Source organism: Melanerpes formicivorus, unplaced genomic scaffold (assembly GCF_026170545.1).
Source record: "Melanerpes formicivorus ecotype bairdi unplaced genomic scaffold, bMelFor1.0.p_v2 SCAF_34, whole genome shotgun sequence".
Lineage (NCBI taxonomy): Eukaryota > Metazoa > Chordata > Aves > Piciformes > Picidae > Melanerpes > Melanerpes formicivorus.
The window spans coordinates 2,499,498-2,519,695 of record NW_027142386.1 but is presented as its reverse complement, the minus strand read 5'-3'; the positions used below and the strand labels follow the sequence as shown (position 1 = coordinate 2,519,695).

The window sequence follows — 20,198 nt, the reverse complement described above, 5'->3', positions numbered from 1 at the left end:
GCCCTGGTGGGCGTGGGGAGGTGTCGCTGTGCCAGGGCAGGGGCTGCCCAGCTGCGGTGTTGCCCATGGGCAGTGTGCTGGCCCTGCTGACAGCCTTAAGGTGTTGGCTCACCCAGGGGGAGGCCAGCAGGCTCATTTGCCAAATGATTATAATTGCCTTTTAGGAGCAGATAGCAAATTGATTTGCTTCCTCGTCCAAGGCTCGTAATCACTTCATCACTTTAAAATATTAATGCTATACTTCTTTGCTAGTTTCCCAATTACCCTAATTGAAGGCAAATTGGTTAAGAAGGTGCAATGCAGAGTATCAGGGGGTTTAGTTCACTCAAATGACAGTTTTAAACCTCCCTAATCCTATTAGCAGGCAAAGCTGCTAACGCTTAGAGACGCTGCGTCAGCTTACCAGGGCGGTGGGGCCGGAGGCGGGGGTCGGGCCGGGGGGCGGCCGGGGGCCGCCGGCCTCACGTGACCAGCTCGGCCGGGGATTTATCACTTTTTTAGTTCATTAAGAGGCCTTGGGCAGGCGGGGAGGCGGCAGGGGTGACCCAAAAGGGTGCTGAGCGGGAGGCAGGTGGCAGAGTGGTGAGGGCGGGGGGTGGGGGGGGACAGGACGATTAGCCAAGGAGACCTGGTGGAGGGTCCTGACCCGAATCCCAGCCAGCGCTGGGAGCCTTAGCAGAGCCCCACTGGGAGCATTGGGATCTGGACTGCCCATTAGGGCCCCAGGGCAGAGCAGGAATGGAGGAGCTGGGGGGGGACAGCGTGTGTTTAGGACCTCGGTGTCACTGTCCCAGTGGCTGGAGATCAGTGTCGAGCCCCAGCCTTGGGGAAAGTGGGGACGTGGGATGGGAATGAGGCTGTGCTGGGTGGCATGGCAGCTGCCGCCCCATCAGGGACCCGGCTCGGATGGGGAACGTGGGGATGGCAGGGCGAATGCGGATGGCAGGGCGAGTGGGGATGGCAGGGCCAGCAGGGCAACAGAACATGAGGAAGCTCGCAGGTATCCAGCCCTTTGGTGCCTGTCACACACTACCTGGGATGCTCCAGCAGTCACCAGCCTCTTGACTGGTCCCTGGAAGGGTGAGTGCTCGAGGGGAAACTGAGCACCTCAAGCACCCAGGACCCTCCTTGCTCCTTGTGTGGTGACAGCAGTGAGTGCGACGGCAAAACTCCCACCGCACCTGTGCTGCATCCAGCTGCCTCCTTCCATCGCCACCGCCCGAGCCGTGGGCAGCGGGGCCGGGCCCGTCCCCAAAGGCCTTTCCGGAGCAGATGGCCCCGGCGTGGGGAGCCCGGAGGCGGCTCAGAGCCTGCTTCCTTTCATGCGGGCGCAGCGTGACTCCCGGCGGCTCCCGCTCCGGCTGGAGGTGCCGCTGGGGCCAGCGCCGGCCGCACATTTTACAAGGGTTCAGCGAGCTTAGTCCTCGGGGACAGGCGACTCAGGCAGATTAGACCTCACTAAAATAGGCAGGTATTAGTGATCTCAGCAGCCCCCAGCCTTCCGGCCCGCTGCATTTAAGCCAGTGCAAGCGGCAGTGCCAGCGCCAGTGGCAGTGCCAGCGCCAGTGGCGGTGCCAGTGCGGGTGCCGAACGCCCAGGAGCAGAGAGGAAGTTCCCAGAGGGGCAAGAAGCACCCCAGCTGCAGCCCAAGGAACCTTACTGCCTGCTCAAGGATGTTGTGGGTGGGTTAAATGCTGCTAGACTCACCCCCACCCCCTGCCTGTGTTACCCTCAGGGGATGGCACGGGCGGGGCACTGGGTCCCGCTGGCACTGGGGTGCAGTCCCTGGGCTGCTGCAGAGGAAGGGACAGATCCAGCCACTGAGTGTAAGGGTCTGGGTCCTGGCTTTGGGGCACGTGGGGCAGCTCTGGTGCAGGGCTGTCATCGTGTGTCTCCCTGCTCAGGGCAGAGCTCCTGCAGGCAAAAGGTACAGCAGGAGTGCCAGAGTGGTGCCAGCAAACACTATGTTTATTGAGGCAAACACTTTGTGAGGCCCCAGGGTGGGTTCCTGGGGGTGACAGAGCATCAGAGACTACTGCCTGCCCATCTCAGGGCTCACACCAGGGGTACTGCGGGGGATTCAGACAGCAAGGCCATCTCTGCACTGACTCAGTGCACCCCGCAAAGGTAACAGGGAATGGTTTTGGGGAGGAAAGCCAGACCCAGCACATGGATCGGATCCCTCAGGTAGCGACTCCCGAGACACGCTCATCTCATCACTCCTGGGCATGCAGGAACTGAGCCCCAGCGCTGCTGCTGTCACCCCCGGCAGGGCCCCGCGCAGCGATGCTACATCAGGGAGCACTTCTCCTTCACTCCCTCCACGCCGCCCAGCGCACGGTCCCGCAGCGCCGGCAGCTCCACCTCCCGCAGCTTCGTCAGGAAGGTGAAGACCCCGGCGTCTCCATCCTCCTCCTCCTCACCCTGCACCATGGCAGCCAGCTCCTGCGGCAGCTCCGCCGTGCCACCAGCCACATGCAGCTGGGCATCGTCCCGCTCGTCCTGCACGCGGGTGGGAGACAGTGTCAGGGTCGTGGGCAGACTCAGGCACCCACCAGCTCTGAGGCGGTTGGACGGTGGACAGGAGGTCCCTCAGGGCTAGTGAGGTGCTCGGGGGGAGAGCTGGGAGGGTGGGGTGCTGGGGGGACGTGGCGCTGTCCGTCTGGGACCGTGGGGTGGAGGCTGGCAGCAGATGGTGCAGGTGCAGACAGCAGCAGTTTGCTGCCCTCTTCAGGAGCCATCTCCCACCCCAGGGACGTCCAGCAGCCACCGAGCCTGGGGCTGTCCCAGAGGATGCAGGGGGAGGCGAAAGACCCCCGAGGTCTCGTCACGGGTGGGCTGCTCCTTACCTGGGCCAGGTGATACTTGTCCCGCAGGTGCATCCGCACGGCAGCCCGGCCCGCCTTCCTCTGGGCAAAGGCTTTGTCCCGCTCGATCCTGCAGCAGCAGGCACCACACTGACTGCACCCGGGCTTCACCAAGCCCCCAGCAACAGCCCTCTGGCATTGCCCTGGTCCTCCAGCAGCACAATGGCTGTGCCAGCTCTGGGCTGGGCAGGAGGAGAAAGGGATGCAAAGATCCACAGGAGGGTTGCAAGGGGGGTCAGAAGGTGAGGGCCATACTCTGCCTCTCCAGCCCCAGCAGCCGTTAGAGATGGTCAGTGAAGGTGCCCATTGGAGGGACTTGTTCCTTTTGGGCCTCTCAGCTCACAGCTGTTGGGCTGCTGGGTCCCCACAGTATCCAGTACCCAGGGAAATGAGACCCTAATGCTGTGTCCCATGCCGTCACCCCTCGACTCTGTGGGTGTTACCCACTGCTCCAGGGTGCTGACACCCTGGGGTGTCCCTTATCACCGACAGTGCACCAAGCCACTGACCCAGCCCCATGCCAGCACCCACAGGGACCTGCCACACTGTGGGGAGAGGCACCAAAGGGCACCCACTGTGCCCTTGTCCCTTGCCCTAGCTGCCTCCCTGTCCCTGGACCACCTGGGAAAACCCCATAGAGCGTGGTCCCAGTCCCAGTGCACGGATGATTGCAGCGGCTCTCATGCCCCACCAGCCTTACTTCTCCTCCAGCAGCTGCCGCTGGTACTCCTCAAACTCCTCGCGGGCCATGCCGTTGGGCAGCGTGCCCGCCCTGCCATCCTTGGGGGGGCCCTTGGGTGGCTCCTCCTCGCCCCTCTGGAAGCTCTTCAGGGCAGTCATGAAGAAGGAGGCCATGGGTGGGTGGCTGTGGCAGGCTGTGCCCCACGGTGCCCAGCGACACTGGGTCCCTTCCTGGGGCCAGTGCCTGCAAGGTCAGTGGGACCGAGTGCTCCAGGGGCACTGCGGATCAGGGGTGGATTAAAGCATTAGGAGGGGAAGCCACAGCCTCTTCCCATGCTGCTTGCTGCACCCAGGGGTGCTTGGCAGGGACAGCAGAGTGGGGAGACAGGGGGCTGTCACTGGGGAGGAGGAAGGAGTCACTGAACCCCAGTGCACCCCAGACTGAACTAAAAGACTCCTCCCCCCTCTACCCCCATTGCACAGGACCTGGTGAAGGGCAACCACAGGGTCAGATCCTGCTGGGGGGGAGTACTGCATTATGGGCACCCAGAGCCACCCACACCAGCACAGCAGGTTTGGAGGTGCAAGAGTCAGTGCAGAGGAGACTCAGGAGGATTAGCCCAAAACACCCAGCTGGGGGTTAAAGGGCTGGGAGGCTGAGGAGGCAGGGGCAGGGTGCACACTGTGCATGTGTAGCCCTGTGCCCCCATTAATCCCAGCTTCACTGTGGAGATTGCTTAGGAGCTGCAGGGCTGGGGGCTTCCCACTGCCTGTCTCTGAGAGTTGAGTGCAGGCAATTCCCACACAGCCACTGATTAATGGAATTATCCCTGGGGAAAGGGGTTGGGCTGAGTGTGGGGGGCTCTGAGGGCTGGAACTCCTGGGCCCCCCTAAGCCTTCCACTGGGCTTTGCAAGGGAGGGATAGGCCTAATTTGAGCCCAGAGGCTTAAAGATGCTGTTGAACTAATTTCTTTGGTTTAATCAAAAAGCCCAAATCCCTGTGGTTTAGCTCCCTGTGCCCAGTGTTCCTTTGTGGGGCTGGAGTGTGTCTGCCATGTGGGTCTAGGGCTTCATCCTCCAGTGAGCTGAGATGTTGCCTCCTGGCAGCTATCACCAGAAGTGGCAGCTTGAAGGGATGCCACATGTGGCACCCATTGCCCAGGGCTGAGCATGGGGTATGTGGGGCATGGTCCCTGGTGGGTCAGGGGAGATCCATGGGAAGCTCCTCTGGCTTGTGTGGTGGGAAGGACATGTGCCAGGATGGAGGGAAGCTCTTGGCTTCTCTTCAGGCATCCCAGGGGCAGAGAGCCTTCTCCCCAGCTGCTGCCCTATGTCCACCAGGAGAGAGTGGCACTGTGAGCCACCCTACTACTTGGCCACCCCTCTCTGTGCTGCTCCCAACTCCAGCAGGTCCAGGGGGCTTGTGGTCACAGGTCCTGGGAGCAGGATGGGGATTAAACATCCCTCAGGTGCTTCAGCTCCTTCTGCAGCTTCTCTGTGAGCTTCTTGAAGGACGGACGCTTGCCTGGCTCCGTGTCCCAGCAGCTCCTCATCAGGGCATAGATGGTGGGAGGGCAGCCCTCGGGGGGCTCCATGCGGTACCCCTGCTCCAGCAGCTCTGTCACCTCCTTCAGGCTCTGGCAGGATGGAGAAGTCAGCTGGGACCATTCCTTCTCCACCCTGCCAGAGTCTTGTCCTGGCAAGGGCCCGAGAGGATCTCCCTGTCCCATCAGTGCCAGCAGGTTGTGACCGGCAGGATCCCCTGGCACAGCACTCACCAGCTTGGGGTACGGTGCTCGGCCGAAGGAGAAGGTTTCCCACAGCAAGATCCCATAGCTCCACACGTCTGACTTGGAGGAGAATTTCTGCAGCAGTAGGAGGGGAGAGGCTGAAGCTGGCTGGGGTCTGTTCTCAGCTCCCATCCCTCCCCAAGGGCAAGAGAGTGCTTGTCCCTCATCGACCCCAGGTCCATGGGCTGCAAACCCCTCCCTTCCCATCACCTCTGTGGCCTTGGGTCCACCTGGACACAACTCACCAGAGCTGCCCCAGGTGAGGGCAGGACAGAGGGGCTAGATGTGCCGGAAGGCACCGCAGGGCAGGGGCAAGCTGGCAGGAAGGGGGCAAGCAGGGGGAGCCCAAGGGGATGAGCTGCTTTGAGAGGACCTCCCGGGCCCCGCTCCCTCCCGGGCCCCGCTCCCTCCCCACCATTGCTCACGTTATGTTTCAGGGCCTCTGGGGCCGTCCACTTGACTGGCAGCAAAGTGCCATCTGCGCCCTTGGGGTTGACTCTGGCCAGGCCAAAGTCGCTCACTTTGGCCACGTTCTCCTCAGAGATGAGGATGTTGCGGGCAGCCAGGTCCCTGTGCACCAGCTTCTTGGACTCCAGGTAGTCCATACCCTGAGCCACGTCCCTGCCAGGACCGAGCAGAGCAGAAGGCAGTGTCACCGTGTGTCCCTGGGGCTGCCCAGGGGGATGCAGAGCAGCCTTGCCCAGCCTGTGGGGAGGGAGAGGAACTCACAGAGCAAAGAGCAGAAGCTGCCGGGCTGGGACAAGGGCTCGGCCCCGTGTGCGCAGGAAGTTCACCAGGTTGCCCTGACGGAGGAGCAGAAACATGTAGGGACCAAGAGGCTGGGGCTGCGAGGGGACTTTGTCTCTGTGGGGACTTCAGCACCTGGCATCTGCCCAGCTCAGCCCCTAAATGGAGCTTTTGTCCCCAGATGTGGGCAGTGCTGGGCACTGCTGGCCAGGGCCTGGCTGGGTGCCCTCACCTTGCCCATGAACTCCATGACGATGTAGAGGCCGTTGTGCAGGATCACGCCCAGCAAGCACACCAGGTTTTTGTGCCTAACCTTCCTGAAATGGAGGGGAGGCAGGCCAAGGGGGTGCCTGCTTGTGCCTTGGTTGTGGGGCAGGGCTGGGCCATGTTTGGCCACAGGCACTCACGTCATGGCAGCTGTCTCAGCAAGGAAGGCCTGGGCGGTCACATCACACTTGATGTTCTTCACAGCCACCTTCTGCCCCATGTAACTGCCCTGCAGGACGTCTGGGAGCAGACACAGAAGGGTCAGGATCAGCCCAGGTCACAGCTTCCCACATCCCTGGCTGAGCCCCCATGCCATGGGAGGGGATGTTAGGGAGAGCCACTGGGGAAGGTGTCAGACAGGGAACCTCCAACCTCATCTCCTCACCCACCTCCAAACTCGCCTTGCCCAATGCGATCTCCCAGTGTGAGGTCCTGCAGGTTCAGCAGCCAGCCAGCTGGGCACAGGCACAAGGACAGGTTAACAGGGGCCACCAGCTGGGCCATGCTGCCTTCTCCCCAAAACAGAGACCATGACCCTCTCCTGCCATCTCCTACCTTTGGCCAACTCCTCCTTGGCTGACTTTGTTCCAGGTTTTGGTTTGGGCTTCACCAGCTTGGTGCAGAGGGCTCCCTGCTCCTTCATGTAGTGCTGCCAGGGGATGAGCAGATGGAGGTGATGCAGTGATGCCCAAGAAATGCCCATGGGATGCTCCACAGGACCCCACCACCACCATCACCCTCAAGGAACCCAGAGCAAAATGCCACATCTGCCCCAGTTCTGCCATTCACAGCCCACATCTCAGCCCTGCTCCCCTCTGGCCACAGCCAGGGAGACACTGCCAGGGACCATGGGCTGTATGGGGTGCTGCTTGTGAGCCTGGTGAAACCCCCTGGTGAGTGCTGCAGCAGTCAAGGGTATTTGGACAGTGTTTGGGTTACAGAGCAGGGCAGGGCAGCTGAAAGGGGAAGGCTCCCACCCCAAACCAGAAGCTGTACCTAAATGAGGGAAAAATAGGAGAGTGTAACCCCCTGGAGAGGAGCCAGACAGCAGCTATGAGACAGGGCAAGGATGGGCCCTGGGGAAGAGCTTTCTGGAAGGGACCTAAGGTGGCAGCCTGGGAGCCCCACTGGGTCAGCAGGTGAGAAGGAGGCTTGGAGAGGAAGGAAATACAGCAGAAAAGCTCAAAGCCTTGGTGGGGCTCAGACCTCATGTGGAGTTCAGGGGTAGCAGAGGCTGCCAAGGCCTTAATTTTCCAAAATGCCCCAAGCTCTGCTGAGGTGTGAAGCACTCTACAGGCAGGGATGGGGCAAACATGGCCCTGGGCAGGGGACTCAGGCTGCTGCTGGCATGGGGGGTTGGCATTTCTGGGGCATCCCAGGTGTGTTCATTGCACCCCAAACTGAGTGGGAACCACAAGCTTTTGGCAGGGATGGAGAATTACACCAAGAGATGGAACCCAGTGAGAACCACAGATGAGAGGGGTGAGGAGCAGCACGAGGGTCTGACCCTCGGGCTGGCGCTGGTGGGGCTCACTGCCCGGGGTGGGGGCTCACTGCCCGGGGTGGGGGCTCACCTCGATCATGTCGATGAGGTTGGAGAAGTACTGCTGGCTGTCGATGCTGAGGGTGCTGTCCTGGTGCAGCACTCGGTAGTGGATCACGGCCCCGCCGTGGCTGACGCACAGGACATAGTCCCCGGGGTGCCGGACGGACTCCCGCACCAGGAACAGACCATCCTCGGGGGGCTGTAGCTCCTGCACCGCCTCCACCCCCGAGATCTTCCCGTGGAACCAGCTGGGGAGAGGGGCGTTGGCAGGAAGGGCCATGCCAGCAGGCTGCCCCCAGTGCCAGCAGCGGGGTGGGGAAAGCGGAGCCCCTGCCGAAGCTGCGCAGAGCTCACCGCACCCAAATCCCTCCCGGTCAGATCCATCCCAGCTGGATGCACACGACTGGGACTCTCTAAAGCCAGGCACTGGCACTGCAAACCCCTCCCTCACCAGGGCATGGCTCTGGGTAGCTCTGTCCCCAGCAGGCCACCCAACCCCTGGCTGGGGGGAACGCACCAGACCCCATCCTCCCCCAGCTGCACTCACGGCATGAGGCTGAGCTTGGGGTCGATGCGGATGGCTCCTCGCTGCCGCAGTGCGCTGGCCGCCAGCAGCCCCTCCTGCCCCGTCTCGTTGTGCTTGGCACGGTACCAGCCCTTGCCCTGCAGGCGAGAGGGCCTCAGTGCGAGGGAAGGAGAAGGACATCCTGCTGGCAATGGAGGGCTGGCTCTGGCAGCTCATCTGATGGCACTTGGGTCCCACCCTCTCTGTGCCTTCCTGGGCAGCAGGTCCCTCGGCTCACCTCCACGGCTTCAATGATGGTGACCACATCACCCTTGTGGAAAGCCAGCTCCTGGGCCTTGGGCTTGGTGTGGTCGTGCTTGGTGACACACTGTGTCCCGGGAGGCCAATGCTTCTGCAGGGGAGGAGGCAGCTCCAGCAGCACGGCAAGAGCTGGCTCCCCTCTGCCTCCCACAGCCATCAGGGCCAGCCCCAAGGACCATCTGAAGACAAGGGCAAGAGCCCTCCTCCACCCCACTGTGCTCCTGTGAGGACATCACTCTGCCATCAGCAGGGAAAGTGCTGGCACCCCTGTGGCTGTCCTGCTCACCCCAGACATGGTTGCCTGTCAGTGCATCAGGGTCTCCCTGTCCTCTTCTGCTGCCACCTGCAGAGAAGAAGCCAAAAGGACCTGTGGAGGGATGGTGTCATGAACCACAGAATGTTAGGGGTTGGGGAGTCCAAATCCCCTTCCAGAGCAGGGTCACCCAGGGCAGGTCACAGAGGAACACATCCAGGTGGCTTTAAAAGTCACAGCCTGCCACCTGTGTCTTGCCCCCCACCCCTCAGATATTTACAGACATTGATGACATTGATTCCCTCTCAGCCTTCTCCTCTCCACACTACCAGGGCTCTCAGTCTGTCTTCACAGCAGAGGTGTCCAAGCTCTCCATTGGGCTCTCTCCAGCAGATTTTTGTCCCTCTTGAACTGGGGAGTCCCAAAACTGAAACCCAGAACTGAAACCCAAATTGAAACCTCCCAGCTGGCCGTGGGACAGGGAGGCAGGTTGGGTTAGCAGCTTTGAGAGCAAGGTCCAGAGGCAGTGCCTCAGTTTGCTTTGAGCCCCTCAGCAGTGTTTTTGAAGTGCAGATCTGCCAGGCTGCTGCCAGAGAGCTGCAGAAGGGAGCCTTGTGAAGATCAGACAGCTCTGCTTTGGCTGAAACTGCTGGAGCAGGGCTCAGAGGACAGAAACTGCCAACTACAAAGCAGGTTCTGGTGCTGGGGTGCCCAAAAGACAACCTTTGCCTAATTAACTGTGGGTTTAATATTGAAGCTGACACCCCTCAACAGGCTAATGAGGAAGTCCATGCTGAGCAGCTGTGACTGTTCACAGAATCACAGAATGTTAGAGGTTGGAAGGGACCTCCAAAGATCATCCAGCACAACCCCCTGCCAGAGCAGGGTCACCCAGGGCAGGGCACACAGGAACACATCCAGATGGGGTTTGAATATCTCCACAGCAGGAGACTCCACAACCTCTCTGGGCAGCCTGCTCCAGGCCTCCAGCACCCTCACACCTAAGAAGTTTCTCCTCATGCTGAAGTGGAACATCCTGGGTTCCAGTTTCTATCCATTGTTCCTTGTCCTATTTCTGTGCACTATCAAAAAGAGATTGGACCCTCCACTCGTCCCCCACCCCTCACACATTGATAGACATTGATCAGATCCACTCTTAGCTTTCCCTTCTCCAGACTAAACAGCCCCAGTCTCTCTTCACAGGGGAGAGGCTCAAGTCCTGTAATCATCCTCATAGCCTCTGTTGGACTCTCTCCAGCAGGTCTCTGTCTCTCTGGAACTGGGGAGGCCAAAACTGGACACAATCCTCCAGGTATGGCCTCAGAGGGGCAGAGCAGAGGGGGAGAAGAACCTCCCTAACCCTGCTGGCCACACTTTTATTGCTGCACCCCAGGACTCCATTGGCTGTCTTGGCCCTAAGGGCACTTTGCTGTCCCATGCAGAACTTGCTGCCCACCACCACTCCAAGGTCTTTCTCTGTGAAGCTGCTTTCCAGCAGGGCAGCCCCCAACCTGTCCTGGTGCCTGTTGTGACTCCTCCCTGGATGCAGGACCCTGCACTTGTCCTTATTGAACTTCCTGAGGTTTGCCTGCAGCCAGCTCTCAGCCTGTCCAGGTCACACTGGATGGCAGCGCAGCCTGAGGGGTGTCAGCCACCCCCCAGTCTGGTATCATCAGAGAACTTGCTGAGGGTGCTCTGAATCCCCTCAGCCAGGTCATTAATAAAGATATTGAACAAAACTGGGCCCAGCACTGATCTCTGGGGAACACCACTGGCCACAGGCCTCCAAGTTGACTCTGTGCCACCCTCTGAGCCAATTCCCAGTCCGCCTCCCGGACCAGCTATCTGTGGCACATTTCCTGAGCTGTTCTATGAGGATGTTATGGAAACAGCTTCCTCAGCATTCCTCCCAAATCATGCTGAATGTCACCTAGAAGGCAGGGAGTGCCTGGGCTGGGCTGTGAACCCACCAGAGGGACATCTCAGGGTGCTGCCTCTGGCACTGGTACCAGGGTCAGTGAGAGGGATGCAGCACCAGCACCAGCTGCAGCTGAGACTAAGGCAGAAGACAGAGAGGAGGCCAGGCCCTGGGCTGTGCTCCTGTTCCTCCACCCCAGCCAGGGACACCCTTCTGGGTGGGAATTGCAGCTGTGACTCACAGCTGGACTTTGGCTGCATTAATTTGAGGTAATTTTGCAGGCAGTGCCTTTGTCACCAGCAGTCCCCTCCCTGCTGTGGCTGTGAACAATTGAACCCTTGCTGGCTCTGGCTCCTAGGCTGTCACAGCAAGGCCTTGGGAGGCACTGAAAACTGGAGGCAAAAGTTAATCTTGCCAAAGAGTGCAGGGCTCTGGGCAGGTGAACACTGGGGTTTTTCACCTCAGTGTGACAGATGGGGCTGAGCTGGTGTCCTAGGTCCCCTCTGCTGTCCCCACAGGCTCCTCTGGCCAGCACAGTGGCTTACAACCTGTCCATCATGTGGGGCAGACACACACCACAGAGAAGGCTGCAAACCTGCCTGCATGGGGACACTCTTGTCCCAAAGCTGGCTGGGAGCAGGATCCAGCTGCCCTGGCCCCTACCCCTTCTCCCTTCTGTAGAGTCCAAAGATGTGCTCTGCTGCCTGGGGGCACAGCTGGCACAGCTGGGGCCCATGGCTGTGCTTGCAGTGGGTTCATGAAGCTTTATCAGGAACTGGGGTTTTTTCACCTCCTGTTTTATCATCTCTGAGTCATCAGGAGAGGCACCAGCCACGGGGCCCTGCTGACGTGGGATGTGGCAGGGCTGGCATGAGGTTGCCTGCCCAGGGCAGAGCTGAGGCAAGGGTGTCACATCCCCTGGCTGTGCAAGGTCCCTGACACCAGCTGGTGATGCTGGGGTGCACCTGACCACTCCCCTGTTCAGAGCTGTGGGTGTTCTGCTGGAGCCCTTTGTGCTGTCACCTCTGTGGGAGGATCACAGACGCTTGGTTTGGGTTGGAAGGGACCTTTACAAGAATTATCCATTTCCAGCCCCTCTGCCATCAGCTGGGACATCTCCAACTAGAGTCCCAAACAGCCTGACCTTGAGCACTTCCAGGGATGAGGCATCCACAGCTTCTCTGGGCAGCCTGTCCCAGTCTCTCAGCCCCCCAGCATAGACTGTGTCTTCCTTATGCTCAGTCTAAACCTCACAGCTTTTATTTCCAAGCCATCCCCCCTTGTCCTGCCCCAACAGGCACTGCTCAAAAGTCTGTCCCCAGCTTTCTGCTCAGATCCTTTAAACACTGCAAGGCCACCAGAATGTCTCCCTGGAGCCTTCTCTTCTCCAGGCTGAACAACCCCAACTCTCTCAGCCTGGTCCCACAGCAGAGGGCTTCCAGCCCTTGGATTGTCTTTGTTGCCTCTTCTGGCCTTTCTCTAACAGGTCCCTGCCTGTGCTGTGCTGAGGACTCCAGAGCTGCCCCAGCACTGCAGGGGGGGTCTGAGCTGAGCACAGCAGAGGGGCAGAATCCCCTCCCTGCCCCTGCTGCTGGGGACCAGCCCAGGACATGGTTGACTTTCTGGGCTGCAAGTGCATATTTGCTGGCTCATGTCCTGTTTGTCAACCACCAGCACCCCAAAGCCCTCTGCAGGGCTGCTCTCAACCCACTCACTGTCCTGCTTTTATTTGTGCTTGGGATTAGCTCAGCCCAGGCACAGGACCTTGCCCTTGGTTTTGTTGAACTTCATGAGGTTCACTGGGCTCACTCCTCCAGCCTGCCAAGGTTCCTCCAGATGGCATCTCTTCACCTGAGTGAATTCACTGCACCACTCAGCTTGGTCTTCTCTGCAGACTTGCTGAGGGGCCACTCAGTCCCACTAGACACACCAGTGATGAAGACATAAAATGGCACTGGTCCCAGGATGGACCCTGAGGGACATCACCTGGACACTAAGCCACTGAGTGTCACTCTTTGGATATGGCCCTTCAGCCAGGTCTTCATCATCTCTGAGTCCATCCTCAAACCAGATCTCTCCAGTTCAGAGCCAAGGGTGCAGAGGGGAACCACGAGAAAGGCCTTACACAACTCCAGGTGTAGCTCTTCCCTGCTCCCCAGCTGCAGTCACTCCATCCTGGAAGGCTGCTGGGTGAGTCAGGCAGTCAGTGAAGCTGTGCTGGCTGCCACCTCCCTGTCTTCCAGGAGTTTCAACATCCAGGAGGATCTGCTCTGTGGTCTGACAGGGCAGTGGGGCGAGGCTGACTCCTTGGTATTTTCCTCTCACCCTTCTCAACACTGGGAGGGCTGCTGCCTTTTTCCAGTGGCTGGGAGCTTTGCCTGTCTGCCACAACCCTGCAGCCAGGGTGCAGATGGCTGAACAACATCAGCCAATGTTGTTGATGGGGACAACATGAAGCAATTTCCTCAGGACCCTGGGCTGCATCTTGCTGCTTCCTGTAGACTTAGGTGTGTCCAGGTTCCTCAGGTGGGCTTGGAGCTGATCTCCTCTTACAATGGGAGGGACTTTGTTCCCTCAGTCTCTATGCTGAGGCACAGGGGCTTGAGAGATGTGGGAAGAGAGACTACCATGGAGCACAGTGTCAAGAAATAAAGATGCTGAGCACCTCCTCATTCCCCTGTAGCTGTCACCAGCTCTCCCACCCTGTCCAAGCAGGGGACACCTTTTCCTTATCCTTCCTCTTCTGGCCAGTGCAGAGCCCCATCTTGTTATTCTCTTGCCTGATCCCACTCCAGCAGTGCCTTAGCTTTCCTGATCCCATCTCTACACATCCACGTGGCATCTTAATGCTCTTCCCAGGATACACCTTCCTGCTTATGCTGCCTGTGCCTCCCCTCCTCATGAGCACAACTGAAACTGTGGATGCTGGGACTCAGTGAGCAAATTCCTTCCTGCAGCACAAAAGGCTGGAGGGGGGACAGGCACCTGCTGGAACACTGACACCAAGTGTGTGTCCTCAGTGGCACTGCCATGCACCCCCATACCACAGCATCATCCCCAAACCCACCACAGTCAAGTCACAGCTTCTGTCAGTTGAGTTCTGATTTCAGCACCAGATCCATGCTGCAGCTGGAAGTTCTCTGCCACTGCAGTGCAGAGGCTTTCTCTCCTCTCCTGAAGGAGGTTTGGATTTCTCTCACATTTCAGCTTGGTCAGAGATCCCAGCTTTGCCCCTCTGCCACACAGCAAAGGTGCCTCATGCCCACCTTGCTCCATCATATCACAGAGCCAGACTGTGAAGCTATCCCTGCAGCTTGGTGCCCCTCTTTCCTTCCAAGATCTCAAAACAACCACAGAAACATCAGCTTCCAGAAAGGAGGAATGTCTGGGGAGTGGGAGAGGTGGTTTCATTTGGGCCTTGGTTTTCTTGGTGGTCACTGAACACAAGAGCTTGGGCAGGGCAGTGAGGGGCTGGGACATGGTGCTGGCTGTACCTCACTGCTGGCCTCTTGGGAATGAAACTTCTGTCCAGAGCAGGATGCTGTATCCCAGCTCTGCTGCCTAGAAGAGGTGCAGAAGCTCACTGGGCTCCTTGGAGCAGAGGTGACAGCCTTTGCTCTCTTCCTCTTTTGGAGGTTGAGTCACAGTCACTCCTCTGCATCACTGGTGCTAAACCCCAGACTGTCTCCATAGTGGCCCTGCAGTCCCTTCCCAGATCAACATCAAAGGGACAGCTGCAGCTGTGGCAAGGTTCATGTCAGCAGGCAGCAGGTTCAGCTGTTCCAGAAGCCATGGTTAGCCAGCACTTTCCTGTCCTGCAGCCCAGCTGTGCTGTGCATAGCTTTGGCTGGGGTGAGAGATGCACAGGCAGCCAGTCTGTGCCTGCTCCCCAAGAGGCACAGCCAAGGCCTGATGTGACTGGGAGCAGCTCAGCTCACTTCCAGGACGGGTGAGGACCTCACAGGAACAGATTGCTTAAGGACTTGGCCCACTCCATATCCCTTACCATGATACAGCCTGGTCTGAGGAGGGATGTGTTGGCTGAGCCAGGAATGGTCAGGTCCTCCACTCTGAGCACCCAAGGACCTGGATTCTCTTCTGCTCAGCTGGCACTAGGGCTTGGAGTGCTGGACATGCACCTCAGGTGGATATCTGCTGCTTGGCAGAGCCTGGAGAGCAGCCGGTGCCTCCACCCAGCCACCAGTGGGCACTGGCAGTGAATCACTTTCCTCCTGGGGACACTCACATGCCTTGCCCTAAAGCAACAACTTGTTCTTGGAGATGTTTGGTCCATAGGCTTCTGATCAGAAGCATGAACATTGTCCTGAGCAGGGCATGTGGGCAGAAAGCCTGGGAGGAGACATTTGTCCCCTTCTTGGGTTTGGAGGTGTTCTATACTTTCTGTTTTGTTCACCTCAGTGGTTGCAATGAGGATGAGAAGTGCAGAAGCACATTGGGGTTTGGTGGAGCCATCCCAGCCTTGAACTGCAGAGTTCAGCCACTGAGGAACTGCCAGGGCCCAGCAGCACTGTGGCAGACGAGGGCACCCTCACACTCACAGATGGCAGCTCTGCCCCCATGCTGGGCATGCTGGGCACACACCTGGGAACACAGCCTGGAGAGCTGCTCACAGACACCTGGCCACACCAAGGCTCCTCGGGGCAAAGGGCAGGCACAGCTCTAGGGCTAAAAGGCAGCTGACCCCCAGCTGCTGTCCCCACTGACCACCCCTCCACCCCCTGGCAGAGCAGAGTGACACTGAGCCCCCTGCCCTCGGCAGCTGCTGCCTCTCACACTCACCTCCCAGCAACGTCCATGCAGGGCCCTGAGGGCGACGATGTCCCAGGGGAGCTCGCAGCTGAGGCTGGATTCAGAGTGCTGAACTGGTGGAGGGTGAATTCCCTGTGATCCTGTGATCATCTGGAGCAGCAAAGCTTCGTTTTCAAGGGCATGCTCCAGACAGAGCTGCTGCGTTATTTCCTGATTTCACTTCTGCTGAGGGCTGCAGATGCAGCCCAGAGGTCCTAGTGCCTGCCACCGCCTGCAGTCAAATATTAATCAGAGATGACTCATTATTGACAGCTCCTCAGACAAATTCTACCCTTTGGGAGCAGCAGCACACAGCCCCCCTGGAGAGGGAGAGCAGCAACTCCTGCAGCCTGCAGCACCCTGCATCAATGATCCAGCCTGCAAGCAGACAGCCTGGGTGTCACACCTTGGGTGCCAGCATCAGAGCAGTGGGCACCCAGCCTCCAGGGAGTCAGGAGAGGATGTGGTGGCAGCAGGGATCTGAAGTCTAATCCCATCTTAGGAACATTTAGTGAGACCTGGACAGGCTGCAGAGCTGGGCAGAGGGGAACCTCCTGAGGTTCAACAAGTGTAGAGTCCTGCACCTGGGGAGGAACAACCCCTGCAGCAGTACAGGTAAGAGGTGACCTGCTGGGAAGCAGCTGCATGGAGAAGGGCCTTGGAGTGATGGTGGACAAGAAGTTATCCATGGGACAGCAATGTGCCCCTGTGACCAAGGCCAGTGGTCTCCTGGGGTGCATTAGTAAGAGTGTGGCCAGCAGGTCAAGGGAGATTCTCCCACTCTACTCTGCCCTGGTGAGACCAGATCTGGAGTCCTGGATTCACTTGTTGGCTTCCTAGTCAAGAGGGACAGGGAGATAATGAAGAGTGTCCAATGGAGGCTGTGAGGATGCTGAAGGGCCTGGAACATCTGTGTGGGGGGAAAGGCTGAGAGCCCTGGGGCTGCTTAGTCTGGAGAGGAGAAGGCTGAGAGGAGATCTGATCAATGTCTATAAATGTCTGTAGGGTCAGAGCCAAGAAGGGGCTGGGCTGGGCCAGGCTCTTGTCAGTGGTGTCCTGTGCCAGGACAAGGGGCAATGGACACAAACTGGAACCAGGAGGTTCTACCTCCACATGAAGAGAAACTTCTTTGGTGTGAGGGTGCTGGAGGCCTGGAGCAGGCTGCCCAGAGAGGTTGTGGAGTCTCCTTCTCTGAAGACCTTCAAGACCTACCTGGATGTGTTCCTGTGTCTTACCCTGGGTGACCCTGCTCTGGCAGGGGGGTTGGACTCAATCTTCAAAGGTCCTTTCCAACCCCAACCATTCTGTGAACTGACATCTGTGAGACTTAGGGGAGGTTGATCCAAGAGCATGGCTGTGCCTCACTGCTCCACTGGAGAGGAGAACCCCAAAGCATCACAGGCTGGGCAGCTGCAGGGACCTTTAAATGAGCAGCACTGTCCAAGGGCAGAGTTTTATCTGCATCCTCCAGCACCCCACAGCTGGAGGGGAGGGAAGAGTCTCCTCTGCAGCTCCTCATCCCAGCCAGGAAACTGGGGATCTGCTTTGCACTGATGTTTAGCATTTCCAATGTTCTGAGCCAAGTGGGGAAAAGAACAAAACATGGTTCCAGGCAAACAGCAGGCTTCATTCAGGGGCTTGGGCTGAGCTTTTCTGAGTGTGCTTTCTTTGTTGTGTTTTTAACAAAAAGGTGTTTAAGGCTTCAACCCTGCTGGAAATTCCTGGGCAAAGGCAGTGTGGAAGCAAATGATCCCAAACCAGGCAGGAGTTTCAGCTCCTGGCTGTATTTGTCCATCATCAGGAGGAACTTCTGCACAGTGAGGGTGGGGAGACACTGGAACAGGTTGTCCAGGGAGGTGGTTGAGGCTCCATCCCTGGAGACGTTTAAGGTTAGACTTGATGTGGCCCTGGGCAGCCTGCTCTAGTTGGAGCTGTCCCTGCTGCCTGCAGGGAGATTGGACAAGGTGACCTTTGAGGGCCCCTTCCAAGCCCAGCTGTGATTCTGTGATCAGTTGAACATTTCAGTATGAGGTATCCTAACCTGGCTTCCACCTCCTTCAGCACTCCTGGCAGTGTCTGATGAATTTCTAACGAGGGAAGCTTTTTGGAGGGACTGCACCATTTCATCCTCTTTTGATCTGACTAAGGTAAAAGACTAGAGATTGCACACAGCATTTCAACACTTCCCAATCCTTCTGATTTACCAGAAACAGCTGAGGTATAACAGAACTGTGTGGCAGAGGGAAGATCTGAGTCCAGGCTTTGGTGTGAGGTTATGGCAACACAAAATGCACAGAAGGGTGGCAGATTATTTCAACAGAACTTGCTTCATGCTCCCCCCCACCCCCCAAATTAAAATGGTTGCAGAAGTCACAGCTTCATTTGCCAATAAACAATGGTAAGTCCTGGTTTGCAGGGAGCTCTGCCAAACTGTTGTTCAAAATACTCCAAAAAACCTGGAAGGGATCTCAGAGATCATCTCCTTCAACCTCCCCACCATGGGCGGGGACACCACTCAGCTGAACTCAGCTGCTCAAGGCCTGAACGAATGCAAAAGGTGGTTTGAAACCTCTGTTTCAATGAAGAAGATGTGCTGATCTGTGCTGATCTGCTGTCTAAGCCCACAGAACACCACACACCCCAGCAAAACTGTTCAGCTCTGGTCTTCTCCACTGTAGCCCTCTCCCAGGTACTGCTGCAGCCACACAGCAGCCTGGCTGACACACATTTGCATCACAGAACGTTAGGGGTTGGAGGGGACCTCCAGCGAGGCCAGGGCAGCATCACCCACAGCAGGTCACACGGGAAACACATCCAGGTGGGTCTTGAAAGTCTCCAGAGGAGGAGACTCCACAACCTCTCTGGGCAGCCTGCCCCAGAGCTGTGGCACCCTCACAGGGAAAAAGTTTTCCCTTCTGTTCCCAGGGCACCTCCTCTGTTCCAGCTTGCCCCCACTGCTCCTTGGCCTGTCCTTGGCCATCCCTGAGCAGAGCCTGGCTCCAGCCCTGCAAATCTTTATCCCCAGCAATGAGAGTAGCCCCCAGGCTCCTCTGCTCCAAGCTCCAAGCCTCAGCTCCCTCAGCCTGGCCTCACAGAGAGACGTTCCACAGCCTGCAGCAGCTCTGTGGCTCTAGGATGGACTCTCTCAAGCAGTTCCCTGAGGTCCTTCTTGCTTGGTCAGTTCTGCCAAACCTACCAAGAAGGCACTGAGTAAGCAGCTGTCCCTGCACTACTTTGCACCTGTGCCTCCTCCCAAGCAGCAACCTCAGGAGTGCAAGAGCCACTGCTGCAAAAGGCAATGGGGGGTAAAGCCCAAAGCCATCTAACAGCATCAGGCCAGGAGCTACCTGCAGTTTGAGGGCAGAAAGCTAAAGTAATAAAGAAAATGTATGAAGAATACACTCAGGGCCTGAAAGTGAGGGCTCTGTGTTTGTCTGTCTGTTTGTCTATCTATCTGTTTATCTGTCTGTCTGCCTGTTTGTCTGCCTGTCTTTTAGGTTGTCTGTTTGTCTGTTAGTTTGTCTGTCTGTTTGCCTGCTTGTCTGTCTGTCTTTTTGTCTGTCTGTTAGTTTGTATCTTTGTTTCCTGGCTGCCAGCCTGGTTGGCTGTGGGAAGAATTTCTTCTAGAGCAAGGGAGTGGAAGGGGAAGCAGACACCACAGGCGGAAAGGCAGTGTTGCCACAAGCAGCTTCGCCCTTAGCCAAGGGTGCAACTTCCGCAGAGGTTACAGAGCAATTTTAAACAGTTTCAAGGAAAAGTTACTAAAAATGCCAAACATCAATCAGGACTCATTGTACTGAAAAATAGCAACCTCACGAGCAGCATTTTAAACAAGCAATACCAGTGCTACAAGCTCCTCCATTTTGCTACTTCTCTCTCCGCCCCTCCCCTCCCCATCTCTCCTCTCACCTTGCCTCGCTCCGCTCCTCTCCTCTCCTCTCCTCTCCTCTCCTCTCCTCTCCTCTCCTCTCCTCTCCTCTCCTCTCCTCTCCTCTCCCCACCCCATCTCTCCTCTCCCCACCCCATCTCTCCTCTCCCCACCCCATCTCTCCTCTCCCCACCCCATCTCTCCTCTCCCCTCCCCATCTCTCCTCCCCATCTCTCCTCCCCTCCCCTCCCCTCCCCTCCCCTCTCCTCGCACATTATGCCCAGATATTGAATCTTGTCCCAGCATGTGGACAAGTTCCTCCTCTTTCATGAGGGAAACAAAGGCCAAGGCATTAGCCAGGCCAGCACGGATCACTGCACGCCCCCAGTGCATGGGATGTTCATGCTAATACGAAGTGTGGGCACAATTCTAGCTTCACGCTTCCTATAGGTTGAAGCCAGTTGTTTACAAGAGTGCCCACTGGTCGAATCCAGCCTCGAGGAACCTATAAGTATTACCCCAGCTGGTAAACAAGTTGCCCCCTCTTTCACTTTGCTTTGCTCGAGAGGACAAAGCTCATGCCACAGCCTCTGCCATTGAGCTCATTGCTATTAAGTCTTTTCTC

General features: G+C 57.9%; 2 protein-coding genes across 3 annotated transcripts; both read right to left on the bottom strand.

Moving 5' to 3' along the window:
• Positions 1 to 1,959: 1,959 nt before the first annotated feature.
• On the bottom strand, positions 1,960 to 4,918 carry LOC137450165 (complexin-3-like). 2 transcript variants are annotated; one of them, XM_068156413.1, is made up of 3 exons: positions 3,568 to 4,918; positions 2,850 to 2,937; positions 1,960 to 2,502 (listed from the first exon to the last, which is right to left on the bottom strand). In XM_068156413.1, the coding sequence occupies exons 1-3, from the start codon at positions 3,720 to 3,722 to the stop codon at positions 2,290 to 2,292; spliced, it is 456 nt and encodes a 151-aa protein (XP_068012514.1). In that variant the 5' UTR covers positions 3,723 to 4,918; the 3' UTR covers positions 1,960 to 2,289. The 2 variants fall into 2 exon arrangements, with proteins under 2 accessions (XP_068012514.1, XP_068012513.1); XM_068156412.1 differs by having other exon boundaries at positions 2,411 to 2,937.
• MATK (megakaryocyte-associated tyrosine kinase) lies at positions 4,918 to 15,878 on the bottom strand. Its single transcript, XM_068156411.1, has 13 exons — positions 15,697 to 15,878; positions 9,012 to 9,068; positions 8,703 to 8,816; positions 8,447 to 8,562; positions 7,928 to 8,147; positions 6,909 to 7,002; positions 6,743 to 6,808; positions 6,494 to 6,593; positions 6,319 to 6,403; positions 6,069 to 6,142; positions 5,765 to 5,960; positions 5,328 to 5,414; positions 4,918 to 5,186 (listed from the first exon to the last, which is right to left on the bottom strand). Exons 2-13 carry the CDS (start codon positions 9,018 to 9,020, stop codon positions 5,004 to 5,006), a joined length of 1,344 nt encoding a protein of 447 aa, XP_068012512.1. The 5' UTR covers positions 9,021 to 9,068; positions 15,697 to 15,878; the 3' UTR covers positions 4,918 to 5,003.
• Positions 15,879 to 20,198: the final 4,320 nt, after the last annotated feature.